This window comes from Hipposideros armiger, unplaced genomic scaffold (genome assembly GCF_001890085.2).
Source record: "Hipposideros armiger isolate ML-2016 unplaced genomic scaffold, ASM189008v1 scaffold_16, whole genome shotgun sequence".
NCBI lineage: Eukaryota > Metazoa > Chordata > Mammalia > Chiroptera > Hipposideridae > Hipposideros > Hipposideros armiger.
In genome coordinates, this window is record NW_017731366.1 from 2,701,424 (window position 1) to 2,725,616 (window position 24,193).

The window sequence follows — 24,193 nt, forward strand, 5'->3', positions numbered from 1 at the left end:
GGCAGCTGGCGTGTGCTTTTGTGAGCTGCCTTGAGCCACCGTGAGTGGCCGTCCAATGGCCAGCGAGCAACTGCCTCACCCGAGAAGAGCGCAATGATAATACCAACATAGGCCAGTGAAGCGATGTCCTCCACAGCTAGACTGAAGAACAAAAGGACAGCAACTTGTCTGTTCCTCTTCCCTGATTTCCCAATGCTGTTCCCCTCTCCCAATTCCCCAATAAAATCTTAAAGAAAGAAAAATAACTTGATTCTCTATCTCTGTGAAAAACTTAGCTTTAAAAATACAAATCTACAGCCATTCAGGCTTTTGTATTTGGGCTACTTGCCACAGAGAAACACAGCTGTGAAACATAATTAAAGTAGACCATAACATTTTCACTGCTTTATAGGTAAAGAACATCAGCCATACTGAGAAAAAATGCCTAGTCCGGGTTCTCTGGAGAACCACTAGTGGCCTAAATGACAACACATCTTCTCACCTAGACCACTAAAAATGTCCATTCCAAAAGGTGATAGTACTTTACTGTTTGCAACTTATGCAAAGAATGAGATACAAGATATTTCAGAAATTGTAATCCCTTTTTAAAGTCACTAAATATTTGTATTTCTATATTAAAAACCATACAGGGCCGGCCAAGTGGCTCAGTTGGTTAAGAGTTAGCTTAAGAGCGCGAGCTCTGAGTAATAGGGCCGCCGGTTCAATTCCCACATGGGCCAGTGAGTCTGCACCCAAGCTGAGCTGCCAACAGGCGGCAGGATGGCTCAGCTGGTGAGAGCATGTGCTCCTAACAATAAGACTGCCTGTTCCATGGTGGGCTACGCCCATCCGCAACTAAGACTGAACTCCGCACTGTGAGCTGAGCTGTTGCCCGGGTGGCTCAGTGGATACAGCGTGTGCTCTTAACAACAAGGCTGCTGGTTTGACTCCCCCATGGGTTGGTGGCTATGCCCACCTGCAACTAAGATTGTAACACAGCACCTTGAGCTTAGAGGCCACAAGCTGCCGACGGGCAGCCAGATGGAGACTGGCGCCCTCCACAACTAAGATTGAAGAACAACAACTTGGCTGGTCTCCCTTCCCCCACTCCCCAACACTGTTCCCCTCCCCCAATTCCCCAATTAAAAAAAAACACAAAAAACAAAACAAAACAAATGACAAAAAAACCATACAAACCTGAGTTCACACTAGGCGCTTACAGCTAAGGAAAAAAAAGAACACTAGCATCTATTTAGAATGTGAAAACATGTTTGTATGAAAACAAGTATTTTATCAGTCTACTTTCCATACCTTTTGCAATTAAGTGTAAGCTCTTTATATTTTTCATTTTTAACAGGGCTTAGAATTTTAATAGTTGAAAAAATATTAAAAAGATGGCATTAAAATGCCCAATAGATTGGTAATCTTGTCCCAAGAACTATTCATATTTCTCCTGTGTTCAGAGGCACAGGCTTCATAGAGACAAAATTAGAGTGAGACCAGACAACAGAACACAATAGGAAAGGGAAATACTCATGTCAATTGTTGAAAACTAGTTTTGTAAGGCAAGGCCTAAAAGTCCTTATCTCTGGCATGTTCAGTATGGAATGCATAGTGATTTCCATTCAGCTACTAGAGAAAGGTATTCTACAATGACAGATAGCCTTATCAAAATTACAATTACAGTATTTTTGCCAAGTATAATGCACACCCACGTTTTTGGCCCAAACTTCCAGGGGAAAACATTTTTCGTTTTAACTTTTTAATACAAATTTTTATTTGTTTACATTTAAGTACTTATTTTTTGTATTCTAAAGGAATTTTAGCATTTATTTTTAACACATTATGGTTCAAGAAATTTTACGTAACAAATAATTATAAAACACAAGAACAGATACAAGATACAAGAAGTTTTATGTACCAGTAACAAATTTATGATATTCACGCATCATAGAAGGCAAGAACTCTTGGTTGTTGCAAGTTGGTCATACGTTCAACAAAACTGATTATCGTATTCCAGAGTATTATTTTGCATACAGATATTGTTATTGATTTCCAGAGTTACACTTTTAACTCATAAGCATAAATAAAAGAATCAAAAACATTTACACATATATGGAATTAGTACTACCCATGTATAATGTGCATCCTTATTTTTCCCTCACAAATTTGGGCAAAAAAGTGTGCATTGTACACGGCAAAATACAGTAGCTGGCTTCCTCTGCAGGGAACAGCAGTTGAGTAAGTAAGACTGAACTGAGAGCTCTTACCAGTTTTCTCAGAAATGATTTCTTCATCATGGGTATTTTGCCAACTGGTTAGGTCTAGCATGAACATGTGATTTCTTAAAGAATGAGCTGGGATCTGCTAACATGCTTCAAAGGAGCACTTAGTAAAAGCTAATCTCTAAGCAATACAACATCAATTATTTAATTTTTAAGAAATTTTTTCAATAAATATATTATTCTTTTAATATTAACACGCTTAATCTGCTTAGATTGTTGAGAGTGCTTTTTACTGTGTCTGTAATTTTATAGTCAGGTGAGATAAAAGATTCAAAAATGGTTTCATAATACATGGAAGATGAAATCTCAATTTATAGCATATAGTTTAACTCTTATATATGCAAGATTAATCAAAATTGTGTTTTTAAATGACAACTTGATATTTTTAAAATTGTACTCAGAAACACTACTGTGTGCCATTTATTTTAACACTGATCTTTTTAGGATTAGCTTTATTAACAGTATGACATTTTCATGCATTCTTAAATTTCACACTAGTTTTAATAATCACGATGTTTAAGTTCAAATCAACAAATATTCAAGCATACATGAGAAACGAATGAAATGAGATTACCTTTTTATATAATCAGGTCAATTCTTTTTAAGAATAAAAAGTTAATTTGGGATAGAAAAACCTAAATTTACAATATTACTGTTAATTCAACCATATGTATTATTTAGGCCACAGGGCTGCCCATGAGCCTTTCTTGTCGAAGAGCAATTAATCTCTTGAACCACTTTTCCTCAGCGTCAGCTTTCTCAATAAATAACTGAAATAAGAAACAGAAGAAAATGTTAATGCTTGCCAGTAACTTGTATTCAACTGTACATGATACAAATCACTTTTATAGAATATATCTTCCAGCACAAGATTTGGATACTGTTTAATTCTTGATGACTTCCTAATTAAAGATAATCTATTTGCAATTAATAATGCTTAGATAGTCTTGGAGTAAAAGGACTAATAATATCATCATTTGGTTAACAAGTTTATATCTTATTTTGTGAAGTTTATTTCCTGCAATTTCTTAGACACACAGCGAAATGACACCATTTCACAGAAGAGAGATCAAGTGACATGCCCACAGCTAGTGAGCCAAGCGGAGCTGAGCCTGAATGAGACCTTGTAGTGCCAGATTAAAAACAAAACTCTTCTTTCCGTCCATTTTTCTTAACCATAAAAAGAACACTTCTAGAAGTCAGGCGACATGAGTTGAACACACCATATTCAAATACATGTCACAGTTCTAAGGGTTGGAGGCCAGCTGCCTATTTTTAGCAAATCAGAACATACAAATACATTTCCTTCAATGGTCTTCTTGTCACCAGTGCAAAAGGACAGCTGGAATTAAGTTCAGTTAACTAGACTTCAGTTGACATCTTTAAGGTTTAAGGATCTTACATTTGGATGAGCCAGGGAATTGTCATCTTGGTACTTGATAGCAGTGGGGATGCTGCCAGGGTCTACTTCTTTTTCATTACTGGGGGGATCAGCAACTACTGACGCTGGTCCTGATGCTGCAGCTGCACTGGTTCCACTAGGTTCCACTGACTGAATCATAAAACACATATTATTTGTTGGATACACAATGTGATATATAGATGATGTATTACAGAATTGCACACCTGAAAGCTATGTAATTTTACTAACAATTGTCACCCCAATAAACTCTAATTAAAAAAACAACAACCAAGATTAAATCAAACACAAGAGAAATGATGCAATTGAAAGATGCAGTAAACATGACATGGATGAGGCTGCTGGCAGCATGACACGGCATACTGTTTTTACAACAAACCTTTTTCATAAATAGAAAGAGTACACTCTGAAATATCAATAAGAAGTATAATATAATAAATACATAAAGCAGTGAACAACCCACATATTATTAACTGCATCACAATGCACAATTAGAATGTTGCTTTAATATTTCTTATTTTGAATAATAATTGGTCAACAGTCTCCTCTGAGATGATATTAATCACAAAAGGCCCTAGTTTATTCAATAAGAAATAATTATTCCTAAAACAAGCAAATGAATACAAAAACATTGGGAAAATGTTTATCATTTCTTATGATCTTAAGAAATTGGTACTTAGGAATCTATACTATTGAAAAAAATGTATTTCATATATCTAAATTCTACTAATCAAAACAAACTTGTAACAAATCTCCAGCATTTAGTTGTGTTGTCCTCTTTAGGTATAAGAAGCAAATCCAAAGGTCATTTTTTTTTTCTTAAATAAGTCTTACTGAGATATAATTCGCATATTACAACTCCTATGGCTTTTAGCATATCCATAGAGTTTTGTAACCATGACACAGGCACCTTTAGAACATTTTCATCATCCTCCCCAAAAACCCCATACCAATTAGCAGTCACTGTGCCCCATTTTGCCCCAACCCTCCACCCCTAGGCAACCGTGAATCTACCTGCTGTTTCTATGAACTTGTTTATTCTGGACATTTCATATACAAGGAATCATACAATATGTGGTTTTTTTTGGCAACTGGCTTCTTTCATTTAGCATAATGTTTTCAAGGTTCATTTCAGTACTTCATTCCTTTTTATTGCTGAATAATAATTCCATCGTATAGAATATTATGTGCCAGGCACTATGCTAAGTGCTGGGGACAAAAACACTAATAAATCATTGTTCCTGCCTGGAAGGAGCCAGCAGTGTAGTGCTAACTCGGGTTAATTCCGTTATTTCCTTCCCTGAGAAAGGCCAGGGAAGTGGGATTAGCAGCAAGGTTTCAGGGATACTATGCAATGGATTAGATGAGAAGTTGAAATTAAAAGCTAAAGTAAAAAAATCAAGACAATTGGGAGATTAATTTAACTATTTAGCCTTTTTTCAACACCTACTGGTTCTACACCTATAGTTTTCCAATTTTCATTTTCTTTTGACTTATGTACTCCTGAACATTTCACTGAGAAAAACATCTAGAAAATGAAATTGGCATGATGAATTAATCCTTTCTTAGAACAACTTATTTTAGAATTAGAGATCCATCTATTAACCAGTATTTACTGAGCACTACTAATTTCTAAGCACTGGGTTCGCAGGGAGAATAAAATAGGTATGTTCCCTGTCCAAACCGGAGATTACATTTTGCTAATGGGGCTGACAGATTACTAACAAGTACATACCCAAAACAAATACATAATCACAAATTGTAACAAGTGACAGAAATATTTAAAGAAATATTTGTTAAATTTGATTTGGCAGTTTTCTTCTAAAATACTTTTCCCCGCCAGGTCTTAAACATTTCTGTCTCCAACATACTGGGCCTTGAAGGCTCATAGCCCTAAGTGATATTATACTGACCCTGTATAAAACTGACGACATATTACAGGAAAGCCCCATACTCTGCATAGGAAAAAGTGTGAAGTATCCTAATCCAGGGAGGTCCAGGACATCATTTTTGGTAGTCTATGCTGCTGTGCAGAGAATATGAGTATAACAGCATGTCATTCTACATATCTCAGCCATGCTTTGATAGGGCTTAGCTAGAAGACTGGCTGTCTGTGTTGAATGCCTTGAAATACGGTGGAGTGCTGTTATTTCAGTTGCCAAAGATACGGCAGAGATAATACTCTATTACAAAAACCAAGTAATCTCATTCAATTGTTAACTACACGGTACATGCAAGTTTTCTTTGAGAGGTTCTTATACACACATAAGTGAAGTTCTCAGAGGTTAGAATCAGAATATGGAAGTTATTGTTTAATAATGGGTAATTAAAAATGTGAGAAGAACCATTAATTGCTTCTTTATTTAAGTGAGAAAAATTGTTAGAAAAAATTTGACCTAAAAAACCCTCAAGATGGCCACTCCTGAACATCTGGCTTTGCGTAGCACTGCCACCTGGTGGATCAGTTTGGAAAAAATTGTTCTAAATTGTACTTCCAAGTAAAAAACAAATGACCTTTAGGAACATGGGCGGATTATCTGCCACATATAACAATTTTAGGGTTGAATAGTTGGTAATAGCTGATTAGGGACAACAGTGTGAAACAAACTGCATCTTGGTTCCTGAAGTTGATGATATAGCAGGAGCTATCAGATAGATTATCTACTCCCACAAGAGAAATACAATTACAGAGGGTTAAACTAGTTAAATCGATGTATGTTACAGGAGACACAGTGTCTAGCATGTCATCGGTAATAGCCACTTGTCTGGTAACAGCTCCCTAGCTTAATTAGTGGAATTAACATAGATAAAAAAAAGACTCTACCAATTGAAGGGTGGCTAGTATAGAAAAGCCTTTCTCAGAGATACAAACTATACCAATGTGTGTAGAACTTTCCAGGAAAGAAAGATTTGAAACTTGGGTCATGGGTAATTTAGTCCTCAAGAGAGCTAACCTTGGCTATGCATCAGGGATAGCCCATCACATCTCCCCACGATCTGGATGAAATGTCCTCAAGATAATTTACCTCCCTTTGCTAAGTAATCTCCTGATAAATAATTCAGCTTCTCGGGCATCCTGAATCCCTACCCTATACTGCAGACACAGACATTTTAGAAGCTGGAAAGGGATATCATTTTCTAAACTAATAAATTGGCTTCTGTTTCATATTACAGTTGAGTGTGAATTTATTCATTGTTGGCCCATCACTGCTCTTCTGATCATTTTGAAACATAGTGACTAATAAAAGTCCAGTGTTGGATGGCTAATACTTTAGACTACTGTACATTCACCAAGGTAAATGCCATCTTCTGAGGCTTTTTGCTTTTAGCATATTCCCCTATTGGTGCCACTTCCTACTTTTCAATCCATGCTTTCTTTATACTACAACAGGGAAGGTGTGTTGAGTCCACAATTAAAAGAGACATTTAATTAGTAGGAAAAACATGGGCTCTGAAGTTGGATAAATTTGGTTTAAATGTTGCTTCTTGTTTATCAGCAGTTTGACCATGAGTTATAAAATTTGTTGAGTCTCAGCTTCCTTAGCTGTAACCAAGGGGTACAGGGATATTAGATAAATTATATATGTTAAATATCTAGTATTAACTGTAGACATTATTATTTTAGTTATTTTAAGTTATTTAAATATAAAAAGGTGGGACTAGGATACAGCACTGTTTTACATCATTTGCTTAATGATTTAATGTTTCCAAAAGGCTTGGTCCAAAGCTGATGTCTGTACAGGATACCAAGTTACCGTGTAAAAGCTGGGAAGTAATTTTTAATTATTTGCTCAGGAATACAGTACGTCATCAAGCCTCAAATGAAAATTTTAGGGTCTAGAAGCCATATAAAATTACAACAATCTCTGGCCCAACCAAAATAGGAATCCTTGTATCTACAATTCCTCTGAAGGAAGCCATAGACAAATACAGCTGTCAGTATTCAGTAAAAGGAGGAGGCGAAGCAGAGGAGGGGAATAGTTTTCATTTCTGGAGTACCTACTATGTGCCAGGCAGTTGGCTAAACTGTTCTACGTAAAGTGTCTTGTTCATCGTTTTTAAAACCTCTGCCATGGGTATTATCCTCATTTTAAGATAAGGAAGCCAAGGTTTAATGGGGTTATCATTTAAGAATATATAGCCAGAAAATGGGATTCTTTTACACAGATTTATGAAGGTTCCTTAAAAAATGGAGATGCCTGTTTCATCTCAGTCCTCTCAATCCCTAATGGTGGCATCTAAATTAGAAGCATAAAAAAAAACTATATTGAAGGTGAACATAAATTCCAACTCAGCACTAAAAACTCAAGGAAACAGAAACTAATTATTAAAATAATTATTAATGGTGCTCCCTTTGATCAGAGATTTAGGTGAAATTCCTTTATATTGGTCCTATGGGAAGCCATGTAGCTATATAGGATTTTGTTATAGATTTGGAAAGATGAGTTTTTCTCTTGGATTAAGTTAGTTATCTTAAGATTAATAACCTATAGGGAAATAATCTTTTAAAACTTTTCTAGGGAATACAATGAGGTAAAACATTATTAATCCCAGAATTCAAAATACAGACATTATTACATTTATATGTTTCAAAAGACTTTTAAGGTGAAACCAGATGTCTAAGAATTTCTGTGTTTCTCAATAAGAGGTCTGTCTTACTGGTGAGCATGGAGACTTGGGGAAAATAATGGGCATAGTAGAGCAATGTAACGGGGTAAGGTGTTTGTACGTAAGACAGATTGAGCACCTAGAGTAATTCAAGTTTTCAAGCACTATACTTAGTTTATAGAACGTACTTAGATATAAAATAATTTAAATACTAAAGGATGTTATTTAAAAATAAACATTTATTGGATCAAGAACTATGTTCAACATTTAATAGTGGTTATATTTAACTCTTAACAACTCCAAAAAGTAGGTATGATTAGCTCTATTTTATGAATTTGGAAACTGAGGCCCAAAGAGGTAGAGAGGCTAGCTCGAGATCATAAATCATGGTAGAAAATGTGGGAGTTAAGATTCAAACTCAGATCTCCTTGAGTCCAAAGCCCATGCTCTTGCTTCTATATCAAGTAGGCTTTTGATCAATTTCCTTGCTCACTGCCAATTCCACTGTTATTGGAAGAGCTGCTGGTATTTTGGAGGAGAGGAATGGGATTAAAAATAATTTTATTTTATTAATAATTCATACCAAATGGGAAAAGGTTATTTAGAAGAAAACCCAGTGTATTAATTATAGAGGAATAAGTATTTCCACAGAAAGAAAATGCTATGTCTGAAGCAAGTCCAATAAGAACTGGGAAGTCAGGATAAACTTCACAAAACAAAAACAAGGAAAGTAACTTAAAAAAAAGATTACCATTCAATTAGGACACGTGAATCATCTTTTAATATGTAAGAGTAAGATATTAAACAAGTGGGCAACTATATTTATAAATGTGCATTCCACTGCTCCATTCTTTAGGAGTTGTGGAGGCAAACTACAAAATGTTCAAATCAATAGAACGACAAAAGGGGACCATGGATTAACTCGAGCTGTCTGGCTCTGTGCACCCTGTATGCAGCTCATACTCCGTTCATGTTCCAGACTGAATTATATTTAAAAGTATATTTTAAAAAGCATACAGTAACAAAAGAAATGCTAATGGAAACACAAAAGGTTAATTTTCACCTCTCAGGTCAGTAAACAAGAAAAAGTCTGATAGGGCTTGTTGTTAACCAGGGTTTAAGAGGCACTTGCATTTCTGAGGGGGCATTTGAGCTGTGTGTTTTTGAAAGGTGACTTTGGGAACACGTGTGAAAATAAACAATATTAACCTTGACTGAATAACTCGTCTTGAAAATTTGTCTTAAGGTGATAATGAATATTTACAAACATGTAACAGTGCCAAATTTACAACTACTTAACACTTATAAACTTACAACTATTTAAATATCTAATATTAAATACAGAGACAGTATACAGTTAATGTATTTACAGATAAAGAATATTTTGAATAAGTAATAACTATACCATGTCTTCATTATATGTATATTATTAAAAAGTACATGCATTTCAAAGTAGAATGCCTTTTCCTACCAAAGGAACACATATTCCTAAAAGCAGCACTAACAATAATTGAAAGAATACATGAAATATTCAACAGAAATAAAATGTCAATTGAAGTTCCTTCTACTAGAGTTGAATACGTGATACCCGTCTGGGCAAAAAGTATAGATTTATGTTACTATTTGGGTAACAATTTTATTGTTAAAGCCCTTTTCTCACTTTTCTCTAGCAATGTCAATTCAAAAAGTAGGTATATACGTTTGAAAAGAAAACCATATATATTCGTGATATGCATATTACTGTTATAGAACTGTCATGTTGACATTTTACCTTGTCTTCTCAGTGAATTTTAAAATAAAAATGGCATCAGATACATTTTTACAGTACATCTTTTGACAAGTTAAACTGGCTCTTACTGATTCATTCTCTCTCAATAACACGCTGACACGCTCACCCTACTTCATCTATTAGAAGCAGCACTTACATTTAAGTGAAATCCATTAATAAAGCATCTCTTCAGTTGGAATCTAAAGGTTTATTCATAATGCCTGGATGAAAATTTACCTTTTTGACTTCTTTACTTGATCTGAATGTCTGCTGAACAAAAGAATCACTTTCAATGGCTTCAATTTCTTTTACTCTTTTTACTTGTTCTACCAGGGTGGTTTGGTCTAAAAAAGAGGGTATAATGTCAGTGTATTTTGGAATACAAGCTTGTTAACGACACTATACCTAAGCAATGTTCTTTCTTCCAAAGAAGTAATTTCATGACTTACGAAATTTAACTGGATGAAAAGAAATTATAGTTAAACTATAACAAGAAACTCTTTTCCCGCTAAGAGCCACAAATATAACATTCCTACACACTAAAATTCTCACCTAAAACCTAAAATATTGCTGGGCCGGCCGAGTGGCTCAGTTGGTTAGGTGCTCGCTCAAGAGTGCGAGCTCTGAGCAACAGCGGTTTGATGCCCGGCCTGAGCTGAGCTGCCAACAGGTGGCAGGATGGCTCAGCTTAAAAAAAAACAAAACAAAAAAACCAACCTAAAATATTGCTGAGAAGGCACTGCCATAACGATCTAAGCTAATCTGGTGGGAGGTTTAAAAAAAACCACTATTTTATTATGGAAATACACGTAAAAGGATTAAGAGCACAATAAATCCACCTGTACCCATCATCCCACTTCTATAATTAATCTATTCTTCCTCACTTCAATTTTTTTGGGTAGACCTGGAGTATTTAAAAGTATAATCGCAGATATCATACCATGTTACCCCTAAATATTTTAGGAGACATCTCTGATAGGGGTTAAGAAAAAAAAACTATCATAACTACAATACCATCTTCACATCCAACCATATTATCAATAATTCCTTAATATCACCTTATACAGTCCATGTTTAATTTTCTCTGATTGTCCAAAAAAAATGTCTTTTTATAGCTGGTTTGTTTGAAACAGGATCCAAACAAGGTCTACACATTACACTTGTTTGGTATCTTAAATCCCTTTTAATCACTTCCAGTCCACTGTTCTTCTTTTCACTGCCATTTATTTATTGAAGAAATTGGATCATCTGTCCTTTACATTTTTTTTTTTAAAGATTTTATTGGGGGATTGGGGGAGGGGAACAGACAAGTTGCTGTTGTTTTGTTCTTCAGTCTAGTTGTGGAGGACGTTGCTTCACTGGCCCAAGTTGGCACCATCATTGCGCTCTTCCCGGGCGAGGCAGATCAGTCGCCGGCTTCTGGACGGCCACTCACTGCGGCTGCTGGCCGCTCACGCTGGCTGCTGGCTACACACGGTAGCCCATGGCAACCCACTGCCACAGGGGCTGCAGCCTACGCCGTCGCCGGCGACTCACGGCAGCCCAGCTCCAGGTCGAGCTGTTGTTCAGCATCTTAGCTGTGGAGGGCAGTGTCACTGGCCTCATATGTGGGATCCGAACCGGGGCCCTCTGGCGTCCCAAGCCAGCTCTTAACCACCGCGCCACTCAGCCGGCCCTGTCCTTTACATTTTTCCACATGCTGGATTTGGCTGATTTTATTCTCATGATGTCATTTAACATGTCCCTCCATTCCTCCTAGTTTGTGCAAACCAGTAGTTAGATCTAGAGGCTTGGTAAGATTCAGTTTCAATTTCTTTTGATCGAGAGCACATTACATAGGTGGTGCTGTGGGATTCCTATTACCTCACATCAGGATGCACTTCTCCCACTTTCAGTGATTTAAGATTGAGGAGTGGGTCCAAGGCGATGTCAGCCTGACCCTTCTGTTATAAAGTTCTCCATCAACCTTTCACTTAGAGATTTTAGCAGATATTAATGTTTGTTGCTTAGATCCATCATTTCATTTTTGGTTGCAAAATGGTGATTCTATTATTTATAGGATAATTTTTCCTGCATTTTTAGGTCTGCTTCGCTCATTAACTATTGAGTGTCTGTGAAATATAATCTGTACAGGAAAAAGGCAGAACAAGTGTTTAATTCTTTCCCCGGATCAATTCTGGTACAAATATGACCATTTTGAGCTAATAAATATTTATATATTTAATGTATTTTAGTCCATGGTAGTCATGTTCATATTTTGATGCTCCAATTCGTCTTCCTTTGGTAGTGGGAGCTTCCACAAGTTGGCTCTTGCATCCTTTTGAGACGGTCCCCAGTGGGTAAGGCATGACAAGATGTTCCAAGCTCATTAGGTGCAGTTCCTGTTCCACAGCTGACATTAGCCATTTCTCTAAAGAGCCTGGACTCCTTCTAGAGGGGAATGATATTTTGAGACAGTAACTTGGGGAGTAGGGGTGTTCGTGTTACTGGACTGCACTGCTCCCCAGCCTTTTCAGTGGGTGGTACAGGAAATGCAGGCAGCCCCCGCTTTTTGAAAGTTCCCATTAGCCACTTCACTTTTACAAAAGACATACATTAGTACGTGCTTTTGCTAACTGAAAGAAATTCGAAGAGGATTTTCAATTTTATTTTTAAAAACAGATGAAAAGTGAAAATAGCATTCAGTGCTGGTTTTGCAGCAAGCCATGATAGAGGCAGCGGGCACCGAGGGGTGAGGGAAGCACTGCTTTCACTATAGGTTAGTGTTACTTTAGATTTTATGTGTTATTTGGTATGTGGCATGATTTACTTTTTGGGTTAGGGAATGCTGAAAATTTTTTTCATATAAATGAATGGTAATTGTGTCTTTGCTTTACGCCATTTCGGCTTATGAAAGTTTTCATAGGAATGCTCTACTTTTGGGGAGCAGGGGACCCCTGTACATATTTTTAGGAGAAAAAATAATATGCATTCATGCTGATACTACCTACCAAATTAAAGATTATAAAACTTTTAATAAGTCTTTGGTTTTACATTTGTATATATTTTCTCTTACTCTAAAGATCTTAGGCCTTTATAACAATGATCAATGGTACTTACTTGTTTTTCCTAATATGTCAGCTAAGTATGTATTAGTTTCAAAATAGTAAGGCAAATGTTACTATTAACAACAAGATGAATTAATGCAGTTTAAATGTTCTTTATGGTTCTTTTTGATCTTAGAATTTATTTCACTGATGAATTGTCAAAACACTATGCTCTAAAGTTACTTGAAATAATTCTCCATTTGGTCATGCTACCAACTTGATACACAGTTAGGTTAGTTTGCTTCAGTTCATTTTTTATTTTTAGGTCTTGCTTTGTTTTATTGCCTTTGTGATGAATATTTGTCTTTTAACTGCATGAAACACTTACATGGTTCTAAAGCAAAAACTTAAAACAACATTCAGAGAAGTGTAGGTTTCCTTTCCATTCCCATTGCTCTCGTTCTACCCCCAATCCATAGGTAATCACTTTTATTGGGTTTTTATTTTTATCCTTCTATGGTTTATTTCTGAAAATGTCAGTATACATATTCTCTTCTTTCTTACACAAAATAGCACACTACAAATTCCTATGTGTATTACTTCTTTCACTTACCAATATGTCTTCCCTCTCTCTACACTCTCACAGTATAAAGGCTTCCTCATTCTATTTTATAGCTGTATAGTCATCTATTTTATGGCTTTTTGATAGTTTTTCCCACCAATGCCCTACTGATGATCATTTGAGCTGTTTCCAGTCTTTTGCTTTTACAATTAACGCTTTAATAAACAGCCACGTGCATGTGTCATTTCATATACATATTTTTTCACATGGTAGCTATCAGTAAAAACGCAGTATTATGGTTCCTACCTTGGCTGTTTAAATTCTTGCTCTAAGCTAATCTGAATAACATAGGTAAGTTAGGAGCTACTACGTACTCAGCTAAGGCATCTAAAAATGTTGGCATTTTAGACTTTATGAGTAATAGCTGGGTTTACTTTAGAGAGTATGAAAAGAAATTTGGTTTCATAAGTTCAATAAAAAATTTTTTATGAAAAATCACTTTGTCAACTTTTGGCCAATCACAAATTACAATTACATAGTCTTATGCAAGCTGCAGTTTATTTAAGGGAAAGGCAGTGCTTCTGAAGATGTGTCTCTGACAGCTGTACCCAATCTTTTCTCATGTGAGAAATCATGCATGGAATGTTTGGAAGTAACAGCCCCAGCGCCAACACGCCCATCTTTGGAAGAATATATTTTCCTACATAAAAGCACTGTTAGAATGTCATGGAAGAGCAAATAGCTCCACATGCTTTAGAATAAAAGCTCCTGTGTATTTTAATTATGCAATGTACTAATTGAGCATGTGAAATGAGATGATTCTTTGCCTAGCTAACTTATTAATATGAACACACTCCATTCCAGTGGATGATATTTTTGTTAGTTACGGGTATAATAGTGTTAAAATAGCACAGAAAAATCATAATGGATACCATTCCATGTGACCAAACTTTAATTTGTCGATATGAAAACACATGTGTTTATATAGGTCTTAACTAGCTCACTGTTATTTCACAATCATTAATTCCTAAACAAAAGACAGTATTTCTGACTAAGATGACCTCCTATGTATCAACTGTGTGACCCTTTGGATTTTTTTCTTTAACATATTCTCTCATTTGAATTTACAAAGCACATCATTAGTTTTAAATGTCAGAGGTGAACTCACAAACAGTACTCAGTCTAAAGTTTGTAGTGTTTGTAGCTATAAATATGGACATACAACCAGCCAGTTTGTTTAACAAAACAGCATTGCAGAAATTATTAAGGAAGGAAGGAGAAAGATTAGAGAAAAACAGAACATTATCTTTGTGTTTTTTTAAAGACCATCCAGGACTAACAAAGTGACAGAGCAGATAAGGGAAAGCCAGTTTGCCTGACTTACGACATGAAAATAAACCAACACAGCTTTTTTACTGGTGATATTTAAATTGAAGAGTGTGATATTTGAATTAAAGAATAAGAATTATATTTAAATTAAAATTTGAAAGATTGATGGGAAGTTTACATTTTTAGCCTTATAATAGCCCAGCTCCATTCTGTCTGAAAAAATAGACTTAGAAAACGTTTTAAACTTCTTCATTCTCAAAATTCTAATATCAATGTCCACAAATGTTATATCTTGATTATAACTGTCATTTTGGGAAGTAGAATAAAATGCATCAATAATATACAGTAAATTGTTTTAAATTCAGGTTAAGTTATACACGCCAATTTTTCATTTAAAAATTCTGTACCAATTTTAAGACAGGGAAAAATGTGAATTAAAACTACAGTTTATATATTTGGCATGAATGCCTAGCATACAAAGTATCTTGTATTCATCAGCCATGAGGTAAAAATAAAGAAAAGTGCCAAGGTTATTGGGAGAATCAAAGTTATAGGATGTTTTTAAATATTAACATGGTAAACATGAAGGAAACATATCTATTAGTAGTTGATGCTTTTTGATAAACATATTATTGGAAATAAAATGAATTCTATAAGTTTAAGACATTAGTAGAAGGGAGACATATTTCATAGTAGCAAAATAAAAATAATGGAGTTAGAAAGCTAAGTCACTATGGACTAAAAAAAGTCAATACTAACTCACTGCATGGAAAATCATTATGTTTCTTTTGTGATGAAAAATTAAAATCAAATATTTTATTAGTTACTGTTGATGTTATATTATAAAAATTAGGCTCACTTCAAGTTACATTTGACAATCAATTTCATGGGATACAACATTTACAGAATTTTCTTTCAAAATAATATCAAATGGTACACAAAGTTAAGATTAGTAAATAAATATGACAAAGTCCAATATAAATCTTTTATTTGAAACGATGAAATTTTAATCTGTACACCAATTGTAGATTATAAACATAAACTAATCTCTGAACTGGCTGTGATGCTAGTCTGAGGACAGCAGATGGCACTGTTCCCCAAGATGTAACCATGGACTAAAAGACAATGTAAATTTCATGAACCGCATCTAATGTGACAATCTCATCTTCAACTGACTTCTTTGAATATTAATATTTTATGAATTTACCAAAGTTAAAATGCATTTTACGTTACAAAGAGTTTGGGTTGGTTGGCCTCATGAGTTACTTATATACTACTCTTCTCTCCCAGGAAAAAACATTTATATAATAGTACTGCTACAAATACATGAATAATACAAAAGAATATCTTATTTTTAGTTTGACTGAAATTGACTCAAATTTTAGTCAAGAATGGAAATATATGTGAAATTCCTTTTAATAGTGCAATATAGATACTGAAAACAAAACATTCAGATACGGAAATGTAAAGCATTTTCATGTGATTTACAATAAAAAAAGCAAACAGTAGCACAACAGCTATAAATAAATAAATAAATAAATAAGGCTATTCAATAAAATCTGTAAACAAATAAAACATCCCATAAAACTTAACTTGAAATTCTAACGTTATTAAAACAATTTATGAACACGGATTTTAACAAAATACAGCCATTGCTTTCCCTTTCAAAACAAAGCATACAAACCACATATCAGAAATCCATCCAACCCCAGATTTTAAGGTTGTTCATAAGTCCCATAACCCTGGGCATAAATTTCCAGAACTGATATCCACAGATAATTTGAAAGATAAAAAAAAATCTTAAGTAGAATGTAGCTTATTAGTCTTTGTGATACAGTACCACGTTATGTATGTCAGCGAGGCTCCTGAAGTGTCTCTAATAACAACTCCTACTGGATGGGCTCCAAGACAGACTCATCTTTTCATATCAAATTAAGTCACAGGAATAACTTTAATGTGACTGTACCAGTGAAGAATTTCTGATAAACATTTTAATAGTGCAAGTGCACTGGGTATCAGGACAGGCTTTATTAAAAACAAAATCCACACTGAATACCTCATTAAGCTCCTCTCACCTAGAATGCTTTCAACTTTTCTAAATCTTCCCTGTCATTTAAGGCCACACCTAATGCCCACCTTTTGGTGATGCCTTCCCTTGCCACCTGTGAGAAAAGGGGGTCTTCCATAGTTTGTTGGCTCTTACCATACAAGGTATGATTAAACAATATGGTGAATGTTTAAATTAAAAAAAATTATTACAGTAAAAGACACATTGCCATTAATCCCCCTCAAAATACTCCTCCTTGTTTCAGATACACTTAACTTATTGTTCTTGCCACTTTCTGAAGCAGTTCTGGAAGTCCTCTTTCGTGAATGTCTTTAGTTGTGCTGTCGTGGCTGCCTCGATGTCCTGAATCATTTTGACTTTGGGGAAGAGCCAGAAGTCACATGGTGCCAAATCCGGTGAATAAGGTGGATGAGGACACACCGTAATGTTTTTATTTGGCAGAAATTGCTGTACCAGAAGCAATGTGTGACACAGAGCCTTGTCATGATGGAGGATGATTTACAGCACACTTTAAAACACAACCTTCTCTCAACCGTAGCTCACACCCAACTGACCGCACTGAACAAGTTGAAACATCACACACTGTAACTAAGGATCGATGTGCTACTTCCCGTATTGAAGATCCCTGCCTGTCTGTTGAATGGCACTCAGCAGCAGCCTTCACTGTATTTTGTAATCCCAACAGAATGGCTCTGTGTCACACATCACTTCTGGTATATCAAAAATTTCTGTCAAATAAAAACGTTACGGTGTGTCCTCATCCACCTTATTCCCCAGATCTGGCACCATGTGACTTCTGGCTCTTCCCCAAAGTCAAAATGACCATGAAAGGTAAACGTTTTGAATTGATTCAGTATGTTGCTTGCACTGATATTAATCTCCTCATGAGTGAAAGCTTTATTTCCCCAGCTAGAGGGAATATACCTTTTTGTGTCAACTCTGGAACTTACTGTAGTATGCTCTATTATTTAGTAAGGAGTCAATAAACATTTGTTGAAAAACTAAAAATTAGAGGACATTCAAGTAACCATTAAAAAAATAAAACTTCATGGGGGGAATGTCAGATTATCAGAAGTTTTTATAACTTGAAAAATTAAATGTTTTTAAATGGCTAGTTCTGACAGCTCTAGGTTCACACTACCTGGCTAAACCCTGTCTCTGCCACTTACTAGCTGTGTGACCCTGGGCAAGCGGTTCAAGCTGTGACGGGCTGAGTTCTCTGCTCTGCGCACGGGGATAATAGCTTAAGCATCACAGGATGGCGGAGAGGTTGCCTCCTTCTCTCCCTCCCTCCAAATATTTGAGCACATTCCATGTACCAGGCATTGTTCCACATACTAGGGTTTAGAAATACACAGGTTCCCTCTCTGATGGGACTTAGGATTTAACGGGAGAGACAGATAATAAGCATGTACATAAACAACACGATATCAAGGAAAACAGAGTGGGGTTAGAGGGCTAGCAAGGAGAAAGGGGGTCATTTCAGATGGGTCACCTGGGAAGAACTCTCTGACATGGGACTTTCACAGCAGAGAGAAGAATCACGTGGAAGAGCAAGCCGTGGAAATCTGGGAGATGATACTATGCTCAGTACAGGGCTAAGGAAGCATTTCAAGCACCTGACAAATGATAGCTATTACTAGTAATAGTGCTAGGGCGCTAACTTACTAATATTACTGAAGACATGGAAGTTGGCTAAAAAGTTTGTATATCAATCTCTCAGTTTCTGACCCTACGGTTTGAAGCTGGCAGCCTTTTTTGAGTTCAGCTGGTAGTAAGCAGCTTTAGTTCACACCTCTTTCGGCATCACCTGTGGTGTGGCAGCACTGTGGGAATGACAGGAAGAGGGGACAGGCCTGTGCACATCTCTGAGAGGGCACAACAGGCCCTGCTGGCTTTTATCACCCACAAAGACCCTCGAGTCCTCCCTGACGCACTGAATGCTGCAGGCTGAGTGGGCAAGCAGTGCTTGGCTGACACACGGCCTCCCAGGCTCCAGGGGCTCAAGAGATGGGAGGTCCTGTCACTTCCTAATAAATGTCTAGTAACACAGACTCCCAAAATGGTAGCTGTGTGGTAGAAATCATAAGATAAAGCAAACCTGTTTTAGTTTAGTGTCTATACTTCTACAGACACTTTGTTTTGATCATCAATATTTGGAATGCCTTTCTAGTGGGGAAGGTCATAGAGGCTAATTTTTCATTTAAATGGTTGTTAAAAAGGCCAGATGAGCTGTTCTGGTAGCAGAAGTAGTAATCAGAGCAGTAACAAAAGCTTACATTTGTGGCACTCTGATGCGCTAAGCACTTCACATGGATTACCTCATTTAACTATCATAACCATGAGAGATAGTACTATCATTATCCTCATTATATAGATGAAAAACTGAGGCTAAGTAACGTGGCCAGTTAGCCTAAGGTCACGTGGCTATTTAGCCATAGAAATGGGCTCCGATCCTTGAATTATGATCTCGTCATTATTTCCTGGTCAAATAAATTCTTTACTCACACCCGCCAAGCAACAAATAATTTTTTCCCTCCTTCCCATCCATTTACTAGAAATAATAACTGTTCTTGGTATTGTTCTTATTCTGTATTTTAATGCTTATTCAGTCAGTAAAATACAATGTAGCTTTATTTGTATAGGAGATGCCATATATTACCTTGGTCTTCTGGCATTATCTTGAGTTAGATTACAGATGCATATTTTCAGAACCTTTCACATTTGAAAAAGTTGTTAAGGAATTATATATGTCACATTCCAAAAAAACCTTTATGAATGAATAAGAAAAATAAAGTTTTTAGAAAACCTAGCATTCTTTCACTTACGCCTGAAAACAACCTGAGTATTAGGTTCCTACTTTAGAGCTGTTCTTTATCTATCATGTAAAACTGTTACAAAAACCTAGAATGGTGTCTGTGAATTTGGCTAAACCAATAACCACTAACAAGTCCAACTATAGAGACTATTGCCTTATGCTTGTTTCAAATGTAATAAACATGGGTAGTCAAGTTCACTTCCACAAGGTGGTAAGAAATAATCATTCCAATAAAAATAAAGCTAATGGAAATTTCCTTATTTTAATAGGATAGGAAAATATGTATATATAATTTGAGATATACCAGATTAACAGGGCAGAGTACAGACTCTGAAGTTGCTGTTTGCTGTCCATTTTAATTCTAGAATTCTTATTGACTCTAATTAAAATTCTGTAGCTGGAAGAGTTATATGTTCCTAAGGAACCTGCAGTGAATGCTGTCTGCCAGCCATCTACAAACACCCCATAACCACACACAACTCGCCTGTCAGGAGAGCTAATGCAGCCATCTCAGGGCACACCACATTTGTCACTGTGGCTAATATCAGAGATACGCAGCCCTTTTTTCTTAGCACACAAAAGCAAGATATGTAATTCAATGCTCAATTTACCCTTGTCTCACAGGAGATTTTTCCCCGCTAATTGATAGAAATTAAGCCATTAATCAAGCCACTAGCCATCATTCAAACCAGGGAAGATGAATACAAACTTTCATCATAACCACCTTCCCCATTTTAGTGTTCATTAGCATTAATTTTTAATGCAATTATGCTATTCTTTTACGCTGAGCTCATAAATTACTGCTCTTTTGTTGCTGGCTGGCCTTGTAAAATCCAAACTAATGCTTTGTGCTCTGATCTTAAAGGCAATTACTAGGTTCTTCTATCTTTTATATCTTTGCATCCCCAATAACCTTTATATATAACGAACACCCATGACTGACTGTGCCTGTTTGTTATTTTAATGCCTCTATGTAAATCTCTGTGAACATAGAAATGCAGTCAAATGTATATATATATATATATATATATATATATATATATACACACACACACACATACACACATACACACACCACATATGTTACAAAATATAGGTGTAAATATAAGAATAAGATCTCACAAATTCATATTGTAGTTTAGGTTCAAATATAAAGACTTCATTATGGTTTCTTATGATTTAAATGTACTGCATTATTATATTAAAGATATAATTTTTATAACAACTTTGAGAGAGAAAATAGGAATAGTGGCTGGCTATTATAAACATTTAGAAGGGTCAAACAACTATTAAAAATAGAATAACTATAAAATGTCAAAATCTCTTAGTTCTTTACTTAGGGATACTGTTTTATGTTTAAGTCTTTACTTTCAAAAATAACTTGGGTTGAAACCTGAAAATTATTGTGATGAAAATGAAGAGTGCTGGAAGATCAAAAGAACCATTTATCCAACAGTGTGTTTACAAGCACGTGTAATAACTCTGTAGTCTTATGTTTTGCAAAGTGGACACATCAATTCATTAGAGGAAAATAGTAAAATGAAAAGACAGAATTCCAGAAACAAATACTGAACCAAGAGGCAACATACCCACTCAGTCCTCCATTTTAGAGAAGGTAGAAAGAACTCTCATTACAGTCACCCAAAAGCACTGGTTATGCTCACTCTTAGTGCAGAGGAGATAAAAAAATCTACGACTCTCTTCTTGTGTCATCCCAGGAATACCTTTGCCTGTATTTGCAAGTCGTTATATTCTGGTCGCCCACTAGATAGAGAAAGTGTGCATATGTGGCATTGAGATTAATGACATAAAACTTAATGGGACAATGTCAGTAGCACTGGTGTTGGTGGCAGCCCAGTCACCTTTTGGAGCTGCACAGCTGCTGTCTACCTCTAACTACAGGATAGGGGTAGGGAGTAGAGAGTATACTCAGGAGTTTTCTACCAAAAAGGGTTTTGAACCATTAACTTTTTCAGATATAAAGAAGGTGCTGATCAGCTTGACTTCACCTTATGTTTCCTGTCATGGCTAGTTTTTTTATTGTATCTCATCTTTAATAGGAAGTTAACCATGGATTAGATGTGGTGAGGCTTAATTCTACAAGGACTTGACTCTCTGAACCAGGGGACTTGTTATGTCAGGATAAGCAGGCAGCCTAAGCTCAAGTCTTTTGTGATCACTCCTTCATGATGTCAGAGGCAAATAGGCACCAACTACATGTATATGAACATTAAAGTTGTCAGTACAAAGTTGTGAGTTCTAACGCCTCTGCTTATAAGCATTTAGTGCAGCGGTTCTCAACCTTTCACAGGAGTTGCCTAAGACCATCGGAAAACACATATTTTCGATGGTCTTAGGAACTGAGACACCGCTCCTCTATCCGTCTCCAGGCCCACATGCAATATGCCCATATATGAGTACCCGGCGACCCCTGTGAAAGGGTCGTTCGACCCTCAAAGGGGTCGCGACCCACAGGTTGAGAACCGCCGATTTAGTATTTGGGCGCATACGCTTAGAGAAAATAGTCCACGGCTCTGCATGTGTTTGTTTCCCTGAAAGTACTGATGAAAACGTTGGGGTTCAGAAATAGGAATTGAATTAATTTACCCAATGCTAGAGATTTCTGGTTAAAAATGATGTACTTTTGGCTCTCACAGAGTCTATGGGCAAAATGAAACTAACTTTTATTTAGAATTTTTATTTGCAGGTAGTTATGAGCTGGTAATTACAGGGATGTGTTGTGTTTACAAAGTGCCGTTGCATCTGTTATTTCACTGGATCCTGAAACAAAGATAATTTTTGGTAATAAACGATATCCTCATTTTTCAAATTGGAACTCTGATACGCTCATAATTTAAGAGATACCATAAGACGCAGAGTTGGAATATGAAACCAAGTCTTTGTACTTCAAATTCTGCATGCTTCCCACTGCACCAGGTAGCTGCGAAGCCTCTGAATCTCTGACAACCATGCCTGATGAATAGTTGTGACTGTTTATGCTTATGTTAAATGCTTATCAAATTTATACAATTTTGATCTTTTACAGAGAGATGTGGTGGGGAGGCGGGTAGTGGATGGTAGAAGACATTAACTTCTCTTTCTCAAAAGCAGAATATAAGGTTTGAAAAAAACCACTACTTCAAATTGCATTTTTTTTTATTGGGGAACAGCCATGGTTATTGGTTACACATTGCTTTCATGCTACAATGGCATAGTTGACTCTTTTAGGGAGGGCACAGCTCACGGTGACCCGTGTGGGGACTGAACCAGCAGCCTTGGTGTTATCAGCACCACGCTCTAACTACCTGAGCTAACTGGGCACTCCCTCAAATTGCAATTTTTAAAATTAGCTTTCTGGAGGTATAATTTATGCAGAATAAGTATTCCCACTTAACGTATGCAATTCAATGAGTTTTGACTATGTATACACCTGTGTAACCAATACCACAATCTAGATTTAGAATATTTCTATCACCATCCAGAATTTCTTTTTGCCTCTCTGTGGTCAAGTTCTGTTGGTGCCCTGACACCTAACAATTACAGATCTGCTTTCTGCCAGTGTATATTAGTCTGCATTTTCCAGAACTTCATGTAAATGGTAACTCTTTCATGTCTGATGTCTTTCAGCATATTTTTGTGATACCCCATGTTGCTGGGTATATTTGTTGTTTGTTCTTTCTATTGCTGGTAGAGTTCTATTATATGAATACCCACAATTTGTTTATCCATTCACATGTTGATGGACATTTGGGTTGTTTCTAATTTCTGGCTTTTGAGAATAAAGTTGCTATAATATTTATGTACAAATTTTTCTGTGGGCATATATTTTCACTTCTTTTGGGTAGATATATAATATTGGAAAGGCTGGTTATATGGTAGGTTTGCATTTCTCCGATGACTGATATTGAGCATTTGTTAATGTACTGTTGGCCATTCACTTTATTTTTTAAAGACTTTTTTTTTAATTGGGGAATTGGGGGGAGGGGAACAGCATTGGGGAATTGGGGAAGGGGAACAGACAAGTTGCTGTCCTTTTGTTCTTCAGGACAGTTGTGGAGGTCGTTGCTTCACTGGCCCAAGTTGGCACCATCATTGCGCTCCTCCTGGGCGAGGCAGATGAGTCGCCGGCTTCTGGGTGCCCACTCTTGGAGACTGCTGGCCACTCACGCTGGCTGCTGGCTACACATGGTAGCCCATAGCAACCCAATGCAGCAGGGGCTGCAGCCTACACCGTTGCCAGCGACTCATGGCAGCCCAGCTCCAGGTTGAGCTGTTGTTCAGCATCTTAGCTGTAGAGGGCAGTGTCACTGGCCCTCATATGTGGGATCCG

At 36.4% G+C, this 24,193-nt stretch overlaps 1 protein-coding gene across 1 annotated transcript in view; it reads right to left on the reverse strand.

Moving 5' to 3' along the window:
* Positions 1-2,115: 2,115 nt before the first annotated feature.
* Positions 2,116-24,193, reverse strand: part of RSRC1 (arginine and serine rich coiled-coil 1) — a 393,493-nt gene continuing 371,415 nt past the window's right edge. The window contains exons 8-10 of the mRNA XM_019626528.1: positions 10,298-10,404; positions 3,667-3,816; positions 2,116-3,034 (exon numbers count right to left, since the gene is read on the reverse strand). Of these exons, the coding sequence (XP_019482073.1) occupies positions 2,942-3,034; positions 3,667-3,816; positions 10,298-10,404 (350 nt within the window). The 3' untranslated portion in view covers positions 2,116-2,941. The remainder of the gene's footprint in view (positions 3,035-3,666; positions 3,817-10,297; positions 10,405-24,193) is intronic.